General features: G+C 42.5%; 1 protein-coding gene across 5 annotated transcripts in view; it reads left to right on the top strand.

The window, feature by feature from the left end:
* Positions 1 to 19,558, top strand: part of SYT6 (synaptotagmin 6) — a 461,499-nt gene that overhangs the window by 284,567 nt on the left and 157,374 nt on the right. For all 5 annotated transcript variants that reach the window (XM_056558356.1, XM_056558353.1, XM_056558352.1 and 2 more), the window contains exon 3: positions 807 to 1,365. In XM_056558356.1, the coding sequence (XP_056414331.1) occupies positions 807 to 1,365 (559 nt within the window). The remainder of the gene's footprint in view (positions 1 to 806; positions 1,366 to 19,558) is intronic.

Below are 19,558 nucleotides of genomic sequence, written 5' to 3'. Positions count from 1 at the left end.
TCACCATCCAGAAACATGCTTTATTCAGACCAAGTAAGCATCACAGGTACAGGCGGGTATGGATGGTGAGTGCCGTCTTCTTAGTCTTCTTTCTTCAACGTATTCTTAATAGTAATATGATGGTGCCCTATCTTGCTGCTATGCCATAGTTCCCTCATCGCATGGGCTTATTTCCTTCCACACTTTCTTTACTGTTAAGAAGATCAGCCACTTACATGTCTCTTTTGAACAGACTTCAGCATACAAAGTAGGTTATGGGAAGGCGTGTAACTATATAATGCAGGGTCCCATAGCAAACTTTTGAATGCCTACCCTTCCCCTTCTTCATTGTGACCTATAGTCACAATAGGGAAAATCACCACAAAAACAGAAATCAATGTTGCAAAAATTCCTCCTGTTTTACTCCTAAATATCAGCAGTAAGTAACATGCAGCAGTAACATACAGATACAACTGGAAAGAGAAGGGGAAGTGGTGAGGGGTCTGTGAGCAGCTTGAAGGGATCTGATAGGTGATGACATCTTGTAGTTCATAGGAGGCCAGCTGACCAGAACAGACCATTTCCTGACAGATTAAACATGGATTTTCTGTCTGGCTGGTGATCACATGACACAGTTACAGTAATGAAACATATGGATGCAGCTCTGCTTCTTTAATGCTAGCAGTTGTAGCCTGGGCCCCCTAGAAATGGAAAACCCTTTAACAGCCTCTATGGCTGCAAAAGCAATAGTTATGCCCCAGGCAATATGATGCAGTTTGCCCATATGAAGGTGTAATATTGAAATGTTGTATTTCTATATTTTGCAGGCATATTTCTTTCAAAAGGCATTTGAATCGTCAGATGCATGTGTCTAGTGTGGACTTTGGAACAGATACTTTGGAAGTGACCGAGCAACCAACTAGTATTGGAAGGATAAAACCTGAGTTGTACAAACAAAAATCGGTGGATTCCGAAGACACAAAGAAGGATGACGCTAAAACATGTGGAAAGATCAACTTTACACTAAAATATGACTATGAAATCGAAACCCTTATAGTCAAAATTCTCAAAGCATTTGACCTTCCTGCCAAGGACTTTTGTGGAAGTTCTGATCCTTATGTGAAGATTTACCTTTTACCCGATAGGAAGAGGAAGTTTCAAACTCGTGTACACAGAAAGACTCTAAACCCGACTTTTGATGAATCTTTTCATTTCCCGGTCCCATATGATGAGTTACCAAGTCGAAAACTTCACCTCAGTGTGTTTGACTTTGATAGGTTTTCAAGGCATGACATGATAGGAGAGGTTATTTTGGAGAACTTGTTTGAGTCCTCAGATTTGTCAAGAGAATGTTCGATCTGGAAGGATATACAGTACGCCACTACGGTAAGAGATCTTTAAGGGTCATTTATTGGAGAAAACAAATAATACACAACCAGTTGTCTTGCAACTGAGTGATTTTTTTGTGATAACTTTTCATGTTGGTTACTTTGTAGTCGATCACTTTATCGATCCTTTGTCTGAAGGATCAAATTCCCACTAATATAGTAATATTTGTAAAACAGGTTACTACATAGAGGTTACTCCATATTGAGCTTATCATTTTAAACAATGTATGGCTAGTTTGTCTAATATTTTGCAAAGGAAAACTTGTACATGACAAATGAAATTCTAAAATAAACCCTACAATGAAATGATTTTAAGTTTTATCCAATAATGCACTTGTCACGCAGGCAGCATGTTGAATTCTTTGAGTGTGTACAGGGAAGCAAGGGGTACGTGCCTTATGTGTTCTCTGTGGGGAGCATGTCCTAACTCTAGGGAGGACTCACAATTTAATGGAATACTTCTGATGTGCAGCTTTGTATATAATGACAGCTTTGGTGGTATTCTGAAATAATTTACTTCAGTATGGGGTACTTGATATAATGTTTATTATTTGTCATATCATCACAGAAAAAATAAGGCTTATATATATCATACACTAGGTCATACAGATTTTTGCACGCCCTTTTTTATGTGTCTATCTTTCTGTATTTGGCTTACAAATCTTTCTGTTCTGCTGCTCACTTATTCTAACATCCACAGCTCAGGAATGGGCTTGTATGAGACAAGCATTGAGACCACCCTCACTCACCATGTATTCACTTCCTCCCTGAGTCTGCTGTGCTGCTTTGGGTCTCTTCATCCAATCACTGAAGACTGCTCTGTAACACCTCCTCTCTGTTTTCAGACAGAAGTATGATTGACAGGACAGGAGTGAGCACAGAGAAGTGCTAGTCCCACCCTTACTTACTGGACTTTGTCCCAGCTTGTGCTACAGCCAGGGGCATAGCTATAGAGGTAGCAGAGGTAGCAGTTGCACCGGGGCCCTGGTGCCTAAGGGGGTCCCAAAACCAGTATTTTCATTGGCATATGGGGCCCTGTTGCAGATTTTACATCAGGGCCCAGAAGCTACAAGCTACACCTCTGGCTACAGCTGGGGCAAAGATGATGCTGCAGCTTAGCAGGACCATTTTCTGGCTGGATGATATGGCGACCCCTAGTGGTCTGTTTTATAAGCTATGATTTCTATAAAAATGAGCTAAAACAATTTTATGAAGTATATTAGAACAAATTTTTTTTTAAATTCGATTAGGCTGATTCGCCGAATAAAAAGAAAAAAAAAGGTTATTCAATTCGAATACATTTGCGGCAACTTTTTATTAGTAATGTATTTTAATAATGTGTCTAATAAAGTGTGTGTTACTCTTTTTTTCCTATTTAAAAAAAATTTTTTTTTTAGGTAGTACTAGAGCAGACTGAGAGCAGACTGTTCCATGATGGGAGCAGTACCTGTGCTAATAGACCGATCGCCCTGGGTGTCATCTATATAATAATGTATAGATGCAGGCTGCTTTCTCGCATCTCTGCAGTAGATAGTACGATCTCATCGGATGTCAAGAGTGACACCCGCTTTGATCTGTCCTCACACTCTGCTCCATGCTGGGAGCTGTAGTACCTGCATTAATAGACAGATTTCAGTGGGTGTCAGTTCTGACACCTGTTGTGAATTGTCTATTAATGCAGATACTACAGCTCCCAGCATGGAGCAGATTGTGCTCCATGTTGGGAGCAGTAGTACCTGCAGGTAAGGAAAGATCACAGCAGGTGTAGTCCTGTATAATGTATACATTGTCCTTTATAAATGTATAGATGCGGGCTGCCGGATGCTCTACTCTGGCCCCACTGTAGTATGGGTATATGACGTATATATACCTATTACTCATATTTCCCGCAGAGAGCTGTGATTGGCTGGAACCATCTTGCCAATCACAGCTCCCCACGGAGGCTGGGTTCACATCACGTTTTCTCCCATACGGGAGCGCATACGGCAGGGGGGAGCTAAAACCTTGCGCTCCCGTATGCCTTTCTATGCGCTCCTGTATGTAATTCATACAATGAGCCGGCCGTATGCGCTTTTACAACCGGACCTAAATCCGTGGTTGACCACAGTTGACACAAAAATGAGCCGACCGGACCAAACTTTTTACTCCGGCCGACTCATTGAAATGAATTACACACGGGAGAGCATAGAAAGGCATACGGGAGCGTGAGGTTCAGCTCCCCCTTGCAGTATGCGCTCCCGTATGGGAGAAAACGTGATGTGAACCCAGCCTAAGTGATGTGAATTCTATTCATATCACTGGCAAGCCGGAGTATAGTACAGAGATGTGAGCGCAGGAGAAAGCCGCTCCATCTCTGCAATAGATAGGATGATCTTATAGGGTGTCAGGAGTGATACCTGTTGTGATCTATCTATTAGTGGTACTACAACTCTCATCGTGGAACAGTCTATTCCAGGCTGGGAGTAGTAGTACTACCTAAAAAATGCATAAAATAGAAAAAAAAAGTGAAACACACATACACACACTTTATTAAACGCCAAAAATGTTAAAAATTAATTATTAAAAATATATTATTTTTACATTTAAATGGCCCCTTTCTACATTTTTATTATTGTCAGCTACATTTTTATGTCCCTTCCCACCCACATAAATTGATCCCTGTTTAAAAATTAACATTAACAATAAAAAAAAAATTGTCTCTCAATTTTCGGCAGTTGGCAGGGACCAGAAAATTCAGCGCTCAATGTTAAATATGAATGAGGAGTGCATTTCATTTTTTTCTAGTTTTTATTCTAAATCATAATTTTTTTTATTATCACTTTACTTTTTTAGCCCCATTAATTTTATTGAATTTTTTTCGGTCATTTTATTTTGTGCTGCCATGAATAATTGCGGGGCGATACAAGGACAGGGACATCAGTTATATGTTTAATACAGTAGGCAAAAAAAGGCTGTTTCCCTAATTTCCCAAAAATCCATAAATTTACAGAGGTCTTCTATCAGAAATTAAAGATACTTCAAATTGTAATTTGTATGTATGTATGTATGTATTTAATGTAGTTGTGAAGGATGATGTAAGTGTCATTATACAATATGAGCTAAATTTAAATGACAAATTACTGTAAAACTCTTCTTGTAATTCCAATGTCTCTGCACATGACGGAAGACATGGATGGGAGCTATAATTTTAGTAGAATTTAAAGGACCTTTCATTGCTGTGCGGTAGATGGTAATATGTAACCATGGATGTGGGATGTGGGATTACCTTTTTATATATGTGAAAAATCTTTTAAATTTTATGTAGGGGATGATGGGAGTTGTAATTCTTGAATTCCAGTTGTCCCCGCTTGCAATCACAGTGGTTGCAACGGGGACCTGCAGGGAGTCACTGGGGCCCTATGAATGGAAGAAAGAAAGTTTTGAAATATACAGCAGCTGCTCTAATTGGAGCAAATTTAAGGTTAATTGTATAATGAGACTACAGCCAATTAAGGTCAAATAGGTAATAGAACATCAAAGGAATGTAAGTCAAGTGGTTTGACCTTAAAGGGGAACTCCTCTGCTCAGCATTTGGAACAAACTGTTCCGAACGCTGTATCTAGAACAGGGAGCTTGTGACAGCATAGCCCTGCCCCCTCATGACATCACGCCCCGCCCCCTCAATGCAAGTCTATGGGAGGGGGCGTGATGGCTGCCACCTGAAGCTAACTCCAACGTTCGGAACAGTTTATTCCAAACACTGAGCAGGGGAGTACCCCTTTAACCCCTTCCCGACCTATGACATACCTGTACGTCATGGGTGGCAAGGTGTTCCCGACCCATGACATACAGGTACGTCATGAACATTACTGCCGCTACTCGCGGCACCCCGCAGCGCCCGGAAAGATGGTGGCTATCACTGATAGCCAGCCATCTTACCGTGCGACCACGGGGGGGGGGTTTCATCCCCCACCCCCCCCAGCGATCGCTGCTATCAGCTGGTCAAATCTGACTAGCTGATAGCAGCGTTTCGCTATGAAAATACTTAGCAGCGCGGTGTGTGAGTTCCGATCACAGGGATCGGGACACACACCGCTCTACTAAGTGTCCCTGACCCGTCCCCCGCGTCACTTACCCGTCCGAGCGGTGTCCCGAGCGGTCCCGGCGGTCCCGGCGGTCCCGGCGTCCTCCATGCGGTCCCTGCGGCATCTTCATTGGCAGCAGTGAGATCGCCGTAAAGCGATCTCACTTCTGCCTCTGAGAGTTTCAAAACTGCAACTCCCAGCATGCCCAGACAGCCTTTGGCTTTCTGGGCATGCTGGAAGTTATAGTTTTGCAACATCTGGAGGTCCTCAGTTTGGAGACCACTGTATAATGGTCTCTAATCTGTGCTCTTCCAGATGTTGCAAAACTACAAATCTCAGCATGCTCAGTCTGTCCAGGCATGCTGGGAGTTGTAGTTCTCTAACATCTGGAAGAGCACAGATTGGAGACCATTATACAGTGGTCTCCAAACTGTGGACCTCCAGATGTTGCAAAACTACAACTCCCAGCATGCCCAGACTGCCCAAGCATGCTGGAAGTTGTAGTTCGGCAACATCTGATCCTTCAGATATTGCCGAACTACAACTTCCAGCATGCCTGGGCAGTCTGGGCATGCTGGGAGTTGTAGTTTTGCAACAACTGGAGGCACAATAGTTGGGAAACATTGTCCGTTTCCTACCTCAGTGGCTCCAGCTGTTGCAATTGTTGCAAAACTATAACTCCCAGCATGCACTGACAGACCATGCATGCTGGGAGTTGTAGTTTTGCAACAGCTGGAGGCACACTGGTTTGGAAACACTAAGTTTGGTTGCAAAACACTTGAAAGTTTATTACTTAACTTAGTGTTTCCAAACCAGTGTTCCTCCAGCTGTTGCAAAACTACTACTCCCAGCATGCACGGACAGCCAAAGGGCATGCTCGGAGTTTGCAACAGCTGGATGCCCCCTCCCCCCAATGGGAATGTACAGGGTACACTCACATGGGTGGAGGTTTACAGTGAGTGCTGCAAGCTTGAGATGGCGCAAATTTTGCGCTGCAGCTCAAACTTCCGGCGGCAAACTTGCTGTGAACCTCTGCCCATGTGACTGTACCCTAAAAACACTACACTACACTAACCTAAAATAAAAAGTAAAAAACACTACATATACACATATCCCTACACAGCCCCCCCTCCCCAAAAAATGAAAAACATCTGGTACGCTACTGTTTCCAAAACGGTGCCTCCAGCTGTTGCAAAATAATAACTCCCAGTATTGCCGGACAGCCACTGACTGTCCAGGCATGCTGGGAGTTTTGCAACCGCTGGAGGCACCCTGTTTGGGAATCATTGGCATAGAATACCCCTATGTCCACCCCTATGCAAATCCCTAATTCAGGCCTCAAATGCGCATGGCGCTCTCTCACTTTGGAGCCCTGTCGTATTTCAGGGCAACAGTTTTGGGACACATATGGGGTATCGCCATACTCGGGAGATATTGCCTTACAAATTTTGGGGGGCTTTTTCTTCTTTAACCCCTTATGAAAAGGTGAAATTGGGGTCTACACACGCATGTTAGTGTAAAAAAATAAATTTTTTACACTGACATGCTGGTGTTGCCCTATACTTTTCATTTTCACAAGAGGTAAAAGGGAAAAAAGACCCTCTAAATTTGTAACGCAATTTCTCCCGAGTACGGAGATACCCCATATGTGGGCGCAAAGTGCTCTGGGGGCGCACAACAAGGCTCAGAAGGGAGAGTGCGCCATGTACATTTGAGGTGATTTGCACAGGGGTGGCTGATTGTTACAGCAGTTCTGACAAACGCAAAACAATAAATATCCATATGTGACCCCATTTTGGAAACTACACCCCTCACGGAATGTAATAAGGGGTGCAGTGAGCATTTACACCCCACTGGTGTATGACAGATTTTTGGAACAGTGGTCTGTGAAAATGAAAAATAAAATTTTTGATTTGCACAGTCCACTATTTCAAATATCTGTCAAACGCCAGTGGGGTGTAAATGCTCACTGCACCCCTTATTAAATTCCATGAGGGGTATAGTTTCCAAAATGGGGTCACATGTGGGGGGGTCCACTGTTTTGGCACCATAGGGGCTTCCTAAATGGGACATGCCCCCCAAAAACCCTTTCAGATAAACTCACTCTCCAAAATCCCATTGTCGCTTCTTCCCTTCTGAGCCCTCTACTGCGCCCGCCGAACACTTTACATACGCATATGAGGTATTTCCTTACTCGAGAGAAATTGGGTTACAAATTTTAGGGTGATTTCTCTCCTTTTACCCCTTGTAAAAATTCAAAAATTGGGTCTACAAGAAAATGTGAGTGTAAAAAATGAAGATTTAGAATTTTCTCCTTCACTTTGCTGCTATTCCTGTGAAACACCTAAAGGGTTAAAACACTTACTGAATGTCATTTTGAATACTTTGGGGGGGTGAAGTTTTTATAATGGGGTCATTTATGGGGTATTTCTAATATGAAGACCCTTAAAATCCACTTCCAACCTGAACTGGGCCCTGAAAAATTACGATTTTGAAAATCTTGAGAAAAATTGGAAAATTGCTGCGGAACTTTGAAGCCCTCTGGTGTCTTCCAAAAGTAAAAACTTGTCAATTTTTTTATGCAAACACAAAGTAGACATATTGTATATGTGAATCAATATGTAATTTATTTGGAATATCCATTTTCCTTTCAAGCAGAGACTTTCAAAGTTAGAAAAATGCTACATTTTAAAAATTTTCATGAAATTTTTAGATATTTTACCAAGAAAGGATGCAAATATCAGTGAAATTTTACCAATAACATAAAGTAGAATATGTCACGAAAAAACAATCTCGGAATCAGAATGATAAGTAAAAGCATTCCAAAGTTATTAATGTTTAAAGTGACAGTGGTCAGATTTTCAAAAAATGCCCAGGTCATGAAGGTGAAAATGGGCTGGGTCATGAAGGGGTTAATTGGCTGTGGTATAATTATTCAATTACGGTCTTTCCCTCCTATTTCCTTTTCTCCATTCATCTGTCTGCTGTATGAGTGAAAAAAATTTATAATATATATTCAGATATATGATTTATATCTCTACATATCTATCTATCTATCTATATATATATATATATATATATATATATATATATATATATATATATATATATATATATATATATATATCCAATGTTAAGAAACAGCACTACCAAGATGCATAGGTGTAGGTGCCAGCAGCAAAAACAGTCTTGGTTCAGGACTCTTCAAGATACAAAAAAAAAAATGTTGCAGCACTCAAGCAAAGTTATGGTGAAAAAAAAGTGTAGCTTTATTCCATCCAAAGAAAGCAACGTTTCAGCTGACTCACTCAGCCATTATCAAGCATAGAGTGGCAGGAAGTGCATCATATATATAGGGATAACAATCATGTGCATTAAAGGGGTATTCCAGGCAAAAACTTTTTTTTACATATATATCAACTGGAAAGTTAAACAGATTTGTAAATGACTTCTATTAAAAAATCTTAATCCTTCCAATAGTTATTAGCTTCTGAAGTTTTCTGTCTAACTGCTCAATGATGATGTCACGTCCCAGGAGCTGTGCATGATGGGAAAATATCCCCATAGGAGCTGCACAGCTCCCGGGACGTGAGTCATCAGAAAGCAGTTAGACAGACAACAGCAACTCAACTTCAGAAGCTAATAACTATTGGAAGGATTAAGATTTTTTAATAGAAGTAATTTACAAATCTGTTTAACTTTCCGGAGCCAGTTGATATAGAAAAAAAAGTTTGGGCCTGGAATACCCCTTTAATTACATCAATTTACAAAAAAATTGCATTAAAATAAGTAAAAAAATATAATTACATGGTGCAAAATACAACATATAGTACAAAGTGCAAATGCAAGTACATTTCAAGAGCAAACATTAATGCTCAATAAGTGTAAATATGTGAACAGATGTAGTACAATAAAGTGCTGCAGGTGCATCGTGTTAAAAGATAACAAGCAATCAACTCGCTCCGTAACCTGTTTGGGGACCGGCATCCCGGCACCGAGCCCGGAAGTCAGCGCTTACAAGCAAAGCCAATCACACACAGAGACGTCATCCGCAGACATCCCAGATTTGCGCATGCGTGCTTGGTTAGAGGGAGATGGTGGCAGCCATCTTGGATAAGGGAACCCGTTCACATGATGTATAGAGAAGTTGAGGGCAAATGATAAGTGGCCTGACCAGCACATATCGCTAGGTCGCCACAGCTGTCCCGATGCCTTTCTGATGCCCGCAAGGTCACCTGGTCACTAGGAGAAACCCGCAGAAGGCCAGGATCCATGTCACCAACACCCAGGTGGGGACCACATAGCGGTCACCACCCTGGGATCAGGAGTGAAGGGTTAAATAATTTGGCCTTAAAGGGACAGTGGCTGTCATAGGCAAAAGCCGCAATGCAACACATAGTATAAGGTGAACGGTGCCCTAAGATAAAGAACAAAAACATTGAATTGGCCCTGTTGTAAACAAATAGCCGGAATACAATACAAATAATAGCATTACAAATTTGGTGGTGTAGTTCTTTAGTCCTTGCTGTAATCTGTAAAAAAAGAAAAAGAAAATAAATTTAAATTGAATAAACAGAAGATGCCAAACAATACAAACAGTGTTAGACCAGTCATATATTGTCAGTAAATCAGGAGGCACAGTGAAATTGGCATTAAGCCCATGGGGGCATAATGAATTCAATTCATAAATAAAGTAAGGCGATACGATCTCCGCCCCTCTGAGGTATGGGTATGTGATCGATAAGCATAATGCAGAGGTCACGTTCCGTATGACCCTTTTCAATGAAATGGCTGGACACTGGTAAATCCATCCGTTTTTTTTTCGGATGGTGTACCGATGTTGATTAAATCGAGTACGAAATTCAAGAGTGGTTTCACCAATGTAAAGAAGATTAGACGGACAGATTAAAGCATAAACAACTTACTTAGAGATGCATGTTAAATAATATTTATGTTTGTATATTCCATGGATGATATGAAGAGAGAGAGGGCACTCACCCAAATTCTGATTCTGATAGGCCCCTACATGCAAATGAGGGGGGGGTGTCATACAGAATCAAAACATTAGTGAAAAAGATACTCAGATGACCGTGATCAGTCATACAATTAACAGTGTCACATCTTTTGCAATACACCCATTACATATTAACAGTGCTGTCGTGCAAAAATACAGTGTGAATCACTTAAATAGGCACATAACTCATGTCTGGTCCGGTTCCAGGGGCGGCGCTCACCTGCTGCCAGATTGGCCAGGGTCCAATGGCAGACGCTCGAGATAAGAGGACGGAATAGGAGGTCAGGATAGGAGGTCAGGATAGGAGGTCAGGATAGGAGGATGAGATAGGAGGACGGGATAGGAGGTCGAGATAGGAGGTCGGGATAGGAGGACGTGATAGGAGGACAGGATAGGAGGTCGTGATAGGAGGTTGGGATAGGAGGTCGGAATAGGAGGTCGGAATAGGAGGTCGAGATAGGAGGTCGAGATAGGAGGACAACTTGAATTCAAGAATTACAACTACCATCATCCCCTACATAAAAAATAAAATATTTTTTACTTCTTTAAGAAGGTGATCCCACATCCATGGTTACATATTCCCTTCTACAGCTTACAGCAAGAAAAAGTCCTTTCCATCCTACTGAAATTATAGCTCCCATCCATGTCTTCCTACATATGCAGAGACATTGGAATTACAAAAAGAGTTTTGTCAGTAATTTGTCTTTTAAAACCAGCTCATACTGTATAATTACAATGACATCGTCCTTCACAATTACATTAAATACATACATACATTACTGTCCCGGCCATCTGCCTCTGCAAATTACAATTTGAAGTATCTTTGATTTCTGATAGAAGACCTCTGTAAATTTATGGATTTTTGGTAAATTAGGGAAACTCAGCCTTTTTTTTGCCTACTGTATTACACATATTATTGATATCCCTGTCCTCGGCTTGTCTCTATCCCTTGCAATTATTTATGGCAGCACATCTAAATGGCCGAAAAAAATGTAATAAATGGGACTAAAAAAGTGAAGAAAAAAACTAGAAAAAAAATTATGAAATGCACTCCTTATTAATATTTAATATTGAGCGCTGAATTTTCTGGTCCCTGCCCGCTCCCGAAAATTTAAAGACAAAAATTTTTTTTATTGTAAATTTTTAAACAGGGATCAATTATATAGCCAAAAAAAATGTATAAAGGCTGTGTGACTGTTGGCTCTGTACCCACACTAAAGATTGTTTTATAGTTTGCTTTATACTTATTTACTCTTTTCTTATAATAAAATAGAACAATAGATGTCATCTCTGCGTTAATTATCAGTGTTATAATCCCTTACATCATTAGCTGTAACATACATTGTATAGACTACCCGCCATGCCTTTAAGTACATACTACAGCAGTTCTGCTGTCTCTTACTTTAATACATAGTTGCTGGGTTTCAAACAGATCACAAATAACATCTGACATTAAATGCTGTGTTTTGCTTTTGCTAAATTCACATTAGATCAATTTATCAAACCAAATCTCTATACAAGCTTTACAAATAATAAAAGCCAGACACAAAATAGTGTAGCAGTACATTGTTAATGCTTCATTTATTTATTGTGCATTGACAAGAGGCTGCATATCGTAAAAGATGCAGTGAATCTTTTTGTGTTCACTTGGGGATCTTTTAGTAAAAAAAAAAAAAAGAATCTTTATAATAAAGTGACACAGATATTTGGGAGGATATTCTGCAGTATACAGTGCATTGTCTTAACATTTCACAGTTAAATGGGTATTCTGTTGAGACAATTTAACATTTTATAACAAAAGAGTAAAAAATTGCCCAGAATTACAGTATGACATAGAAACCTGTACTCATCTACCACCCATCCTGTGCCAATGTTGCCAGGCCCAATGCTCAAGGGCTTCCTTTTCTCCTATCCTATGAAGCCCCAAATTCCCATGTACCCAAAATGTAAAACACAACTTTTATTTATTTGTTGATAAGGACCAACACAAGTTGTGGAATATTGTGTTAAAAATCAAGAATATAACTTTCTATATACATCTGTTGGAGCTAGGGACTTATTTCCAAGGTCAGTTATGAATGATGATGTAAGTATGTGAACTTGTAAATCAAGTACTATATATATGTACTCCCTATATCATAAACAGGATCACTAGGGTCACCTGAGAATGATAACATAAATATATACAGTTGTATATATCTAGGGCACCTACCAACTAATTGGGATTCCTTACAAAAATAATATTATATATACACTGCTCAAAAAAATCAAGGGAACACTAAGATAACACATCCTAGATCTGAATGAATGAACTAATCGTATGAAATACTTTCGTCTTTACATAGTTGAATGTGCTGACAACAAAATCACACAAAAATTATCAATGGAAATCAAATTTATCAACCCATGGAGGTCTGGATATGGAGTCACACTCAAAATTAAAACCACACTCAAAATCACACTACAGGCTGATCCAACTTTGATGTAATGTCCTTAAAACAAGTCAAAATGAGGCTCAGTGGTGTGTGTGGCCTCCATGTGCCCGTATGACCTCCCTACAATGCCTGGGCATGCTCCTGATGAGGTGGTGGATGGTCTCCTGAGGAATGTCCTCCCAGACCTGGACTAAAGCATCTGCCAACTCCTGGACAGTCTGTGGTGCAACGTGGCATTGGTGGATGGAGCGAGACATGATGTCCCAGATATGCTCAATCGGATACAGGTCTGGGGGACAGGCGGGCCAGTCCATAGCATCAATGCCTTCACACTAGAGCCACATGAGGTCTAGCATTGTCTTGCATTAGGAGGAACCCAGGGCTAACCGCACTAGCATATGGTCTCAAAACGGGTCTGAGGATCTCATCTCAGTACCTAAAGGCAGTCAGGCTACCTCTGGCAAGCACATGGAGGGCTGAGAGGCCCCCCAAAGAAATGCCACTCCACACCATTACTGACCCACTGCCAAACCGGTCATGCTGGAAGATGTTGCAGGCAGCAGAACATTCTCCACTGCGTCTCCAGACTCTGTCACGTCTGTCACATGTGCTCAGTGTGAACTTGCTTTCATCTGTGAAGAGCACAGGGCACCAGTGGCGAATTTGCCAAATGTCCTGCACGGTGTTGGGCTGTGGACGTCGGGCCCTCATACCACCCTCATAGAGTCTGTTTCTGACTGTTTGCGTGGACACATGCACATTTGTGGCCTACAGGAGGTCATTTTGCAGGGCTCTGGCAGTGCTCCTCCTGCTCCTCCTTGCACAAAGGTGGAGGAAGTGGTGCTGCTGCTGGGTTGTTGCCCTCCTACGGCCTCCTGTCCTGATGAACTGGCCTGTCTCCTGATAGCGCCTCCATGCTCTGGACACTACGCTGACAGACACAGCAAACCTTCTTGCCACAGCTCGCATTGATGTGCCATCCTGGATGAGCTGCACTACCTGAGTCACTTGTGTGGGTTGTAGATTCCGTCTCATGCAACCACTAGAGTGAAAGCACAGCCAGCATTCAAAAGTGACCAAAACATCAGCCAGGAAGCATAGGAACTGAGAAGCGGTCAGTTGTCACCACCTGCAGAACCACTCCTTTATTGGGGTGTCTTGCTAATTGCCAATAATTTCCACCTGTTGTCTGCTCCATTTGCACAACAGCATGTGAAATTTCGGTCAATCAATGTTGCTTCCTGAGTGGACAGTGTGGTTTCACAGAAGTGGGATTGACTTTATTTTTTTAAGCAGTTTTTGTTTGTTTTATGATTGTTATAAGGTATAAATCTGTAATAATGTTCCCTAGTGGCGTGAGTTAAAAGCAAAACATTTAAAGCGTAGCTGTCAGATCTCACAAAAAAAAAAAGAATGAATATGTTACTCATTACCTTATCCTGACCATGAACATTTGTATGCCTCTATCACCTATATTTATTTTAAAATACCTCATTTCAGTAGCTCTCAGGGGATGAGTCATGGAAAAGCTGATGCTGCTGCAGGACTGGTTAGTGTCCCAGTAGGTATGGGGACTCCTAGTGGTGGGACTTTCGGAGGTAGTATTCTTTATTAAATACACTGCTCAAAAAAATAAAGGGAACACTTACACAACACATTGTAACTCCAAGTCAATCACACTTCTGTGAAATCACACTGTCCACTCAGGAAGCAACACTGATTGACAATCAATTTCACATGCTGTGGTGCAAATGGAACAGACAACAGGTGGAAATTACAGGTAAGTAGCAAGACACCCCCAATAAAGGAGTGGCACTGCAGGTGGTGACCACAGACCAATTCTCAGTTCCTATGCTTCCTGGCTGATGTTTTGGTCAATTTTGAATGCTGGCAGTGATTTTACTCTAGTGGTAGCATAATACGGAGTCTACAACCCACTACTTTAAAACAACTCTTTAGTTTTCATATATAATGAAATTTTTTTGGTTATTCTTTAGTATTTATCGGTACCATTTTGCTATGTTTCATAAAAAAACACAATTATGGCACTTGGTGTTTTTTTTTAGCATTTACACCATTTACTGTCCAGTTTTAATAACATTATAATTTAATAGTTCAGACATTTGTACACATGCCAATACCACATGTTTATTTCTTTTTTTTTTTCATACTCTTTTTTTAATTTGAAAAATGGTAAAGGTGGGCTGATTTCAACTTTTGTTATAAAAGGGGTTAATTTATATAGGGGCTAACAATTTTGGATTTCGTTTATTTCTTTATTTATTTTACACTGTATTAGTCCCCATAGGAAACTTGTTTGAGCTATGATTAGATATCTCATACAAATTAATACAGTACATCTGTACTGCATTGATTCATTAAATCAACAGTTTATTGGTAGAGCCTGCTACAGACAGGCTCTATCAATAGAGCACGGGGTCCAGGTAAGCTCTCTGGCTGCCGGAACATCGGATCTCCTGGCCACGATAGCGCTGCAACCAGCAGATCTAACCCACTGCATCATAAACGATAGCTTTAATATGCATTTAAATGCAGTTGCCAATCTTGACAGCACTATTGAAAGTGTTAAAAATCCAGCCGTAGCAATCACCGCATGGTTAAGAACCATCATGGGTGGCAGACAGGGCAGGCTGAATGCAAAGATTAACAATCATTGGACATTACTGTATAATAGGAATATAAATAGAAGTAACGGGTAGTATCAATATCAGCATTGGATGTCCATAACCTTTTTCCTAGAGGGATTTAGAGCATAAAATGATATTTCTAAGGCAGTGGGGTGCTTGCAGTCTCCATATCTAGAAATGTATCATTTAAATGAAGAAATGTCACTATTTTACACATGGCTTTTAATGGGAATTCTTTTTCATTTGGCTGCAATACATAACAGGATATTTGAAAAGCATTTGAATAATTAATGTTATGTACCCTATGTTTCTAAGCAATCTACCCAAGAACATATTGTATAAATACATATAAGGAAATGGTGAGGTCATGGGAGAGTCGGCAGCTGACACCCTTGGCTATAACATTGGTCATTGTAGACTTTTTTTTATTGTTTTGATCAATTTTACATAGCCTAGAGCTTGTCACTGCTGTAAATAGTTTGTACAAAGTGTCAACCCTAAGTTCTATTATATCTGCAAGATATCTACAGTCATTTATTATGCAGCGTAGTTATACATTGGTTGAAAAAATGCATATTTTTGGGTGAAAAAAATCCAGGTTTATCCAGGTTTGACAAGCAGGGCTCTGTAAACTGAGGACAAGCAGGGCTCTGTACACTGAGGACAAGCAGGGCTCTGTACACCGAGGACAAGCAGGGCTCTGTTCACTGAGGACAAGCAGGGCTTTGTACACTGAGGACAAGCAAGGCTCTGTACACTGAGGACAAGCAGGGCTCTGTACACTGAGGACAAGCAGGGCTCTGTACACTGAGGACAAGCAGGGCTCTGTACACTGAGGACCAGCAGGGCTCTGTACACAGAGGACAAGCAGGGCTCTGTGCACTGAGTACAAGCAGGGAGGGCTCTGTACACTGAGGACAAGCAGGGCTCTGTACACTGAGGACAAACAGGCATCTGTACACTGAGGACAAGCATGGCTCTGTACACTGAGGACAAGCAGGGCTCTGTACACTGTGGACAAGCAGGGCTCTGTACACTGAGGATAAGCAGGGCTCAGTGCACTGAGGACAAGCAGAGCTCTATACACTAAGGACAAGCAGGGCTCTGTACACTGAGGACAAGCAGGGCTCTGTACACTGAGGACAAGCAGGGCTCTGTACACTGAGGACAAGCAGGGCTCTGTACACTGAGGACAAGCAGGGCTCTGTACATTGAGGACAAGCAAGGCTATGTGCACTGAGGACAAGCAGGGCTCTGTGTACTGAGGACAAGCAGGGTTCTGTTCACTGAGGGCAAGCAGGGCTCTGTGCACTGAGGACAGGCAGGGCTCTGTGCACTAAGGACAAGCAGGGGTCTGTGCACTGAGGACAAGCAGGGGTCTGTGCACTGAGGACAAGCAGGGGTTTGTGCACTGAGGACAAGCAGGGCTCTGTGCACTGAGGAAAAGTAGGGCTCTGTGCGCTGAGGACAAGCAGGGCTCTGTGCACTGAGGACAGGCAGGGCTCTGTGCAGTAAGGATAAGCAGGGCTCTGTGTACTGAGGACAAGCAGGGTTCTGTGCACTGAGGACAGGCAGGGCTCTGTGCAATAAGGACAAGCAGGGGGTCTTTGCACTGAGGAAAACCAAGGCTCTGTACACTGAGGACAAGCAGGGCTCTGTGCACTGAGGACAAGGAGGGCTCTGCACACTGAGGACAAGCAGGGGGTCTGTGCACTGAGGAAAACCAGGGCTCTGTACCCTGAGGACAAGCAGGGCTCTGTACACTGAGGACAAGCAGGTCTCCGTACACTGAGGACAAGCAAGGCTCTGTACACTGAGGTCAAGCAAGGCTCTGTACACCGAGGACAAGTACAGCTCTTTGCAGGACAAGCAGGGCTCTGTGTATTGAGGACAAGCAGGGTTCTGTTCAATGAGGACAAGCAGGGTTCTGTGCAGGACAAGCAGGGCTCTGTGTACTGAGGAAAAGCAGGATTCTGTCCACTCAGGACAAGCAGGGCTTTGTGTACTGAGCACAAGCACAGCTCTGTACACTGAGGACAAGCAGGGCTCTGTACACTGAGGACAAGCAGGGCTCTGTACACTGAGGACAAGCGTGGCTCTGTACAGGATAAGCGGGGCTTTGTGTACTGAGGACAAGCAGAGCTCTGTACACTGAGGACAAGCAGGACTCTGTACACTGAGGACAAGCAGGGCTCTGCACATTGAGGACAAGTGGGGCTCTGTACACTGAGGACAAGCAGGGCTCTGTACACTGATAAGCAGGGCTCTGTACACTGAGGACAAGCAGGGCTCTGTACACTGTGGACAAGCAGGGCTCTGTACACTGAGGACAAGCAGGGCTCTGTACACTGAGGACAAGCAGGGCTCTGTTCATTGAGGACAAGCAGGGCTCTGTACACTGAGGACAAGCAAGGCTCTGTTCACTGAGAACAAGCAGGGATCTGTTCACTGAGAACAGGCATGGCTCTGTGTACTAAGGATAAGCAGGGCTCTGTGTACTGAGGACAAGCAGGGTTCTGTTCACTGAGGACAAGCAGGGTTCTGTTCACTGAGGACAAGCAAGGCTCTTTCCACTGAGGCTCTGTGAGATATTCTCGGCTCACACAGCTGGCTGATTGATAAGCCAGGAACATGCACAGAGCCCTACCAGACACATATTCCGGCTAGTCACTTCTTCCTTTCACTGCAGAGAGATAGGACGGACATGTGTGTGTGTCACACAGAAAAGCTTTTTCCAGCAGCGTTTCACCTCCTAGTCACATCAGTGTTCTGGTGGTCAGAGAGCAGTGCATTTTTTGCACAGAAAATATTTTTTACTGCAGCCATTAACCTCCCAGTCACGTTCTACAGCATTGTATTACAGAGAGGGGCAGAGAGCTGTGTGTTGCCTCATACATTTCAACAAGCTGGCTCATCTTGATGAACCTTAAGAGGATGGAGGAATCATTTTTCAGTGCAATTCTGTGTCTTTTTTTCCGCAACAAATGTGTGCTGGTTATACTAGTCTGTAGACGGTATAATACCCAGCAGTCCTTTCCTAATAGTCTTTGAGAGAGTTCAATTTTGGGTTTAGTACACATCGACAGTGTACTGCTGGTGTTGTGCAAAAATAACAATTTTTTAAAGTGTACTGTAACGCTTTTTTCTGCCCTCATAAGTGCATATTACAAACCTACACCTAAGTAGTTTGTACCTATTAATCTGTCAAGGGCCTACATACTGTGAAAGTCCAGGCAAAAGTAATCACCGGCTGGTGTTTTACTCCAATACATTTTTTTAAAGCGTACTGTAGCACATTTTTCTGCCCTCATAAGTGCATACCACATATGTACATCTAAGTGGTGTACAATTTTGTACCTGTTAATCTGTCAAGGGCCTACATACTGTGAAAGTCCAGGCAAAAGTAATCGCCAGCTGGTGTTTTACTCCAATACGTTTTTTTGAAGTGTACTGTAGCGCATTTTTCTGTCCTCTTGAGTGCACACCACATACGTACATCTAAGTAGTGTATTATTTTATACGCACTAAGTATGTCAGGCAGAGAAGTTCCAGAACATGCTCAGATGAGTGGCAGAGGCCTAAATTCCTCTGGCACAGGCAGACATCGTAGCAGACTAGGGGCAAGTGGAAGCAGCAGTCGCAGCGAGAGGCCTGAGCTCCCGTTATCAGCTAGCAGTCGTGTCTCCACCAGAAACCCATCTGCCATCATCGATTGGTTAACACGGTCATCCACTTCATCACAAGTGACATCTGATACCCCCCAGTCAACAGGCGGTGGGTTCCTCAGACACAACCCTCAGTTGGCAAGGCCCGGGAGCAGTCCCTGTCATCCCATTGCCTCTGTCCTATGCTGTTCCCTCCCCTAAAGAAGTATCTTATGCTGTGGGTTGAGCTCCACTATTCAGTGAGGACAGTCAGCAGCTTCTGCCCAGCCAAGAAGGGGAGGATACATGCGCCGCTTCCTCCACTAGGCAGGCAAGTAGTGATGCGGAGAGTGACGTGGGAGGCGGTGTTGCCAGCATTCAGGATC

Source organism: Hyla sarda, chromosome 2, assembly GCF_029499605.1.
Source record: "Hyla sarda isolate aHylSar1 chromosome 2, aHylSar1.hap1, whole genome shotgun sequence".
Classification (NCBI taxonomy): Eukaryota; Metazoa; Chordata; class Amphibia; order Anura; family Hylidae; genus Hyla; species Hyla sarda.
Note: the sequence above shows the minus strand (reverse complement) of the source record. Positions and strands in the feature narration are given on the sequence as shown.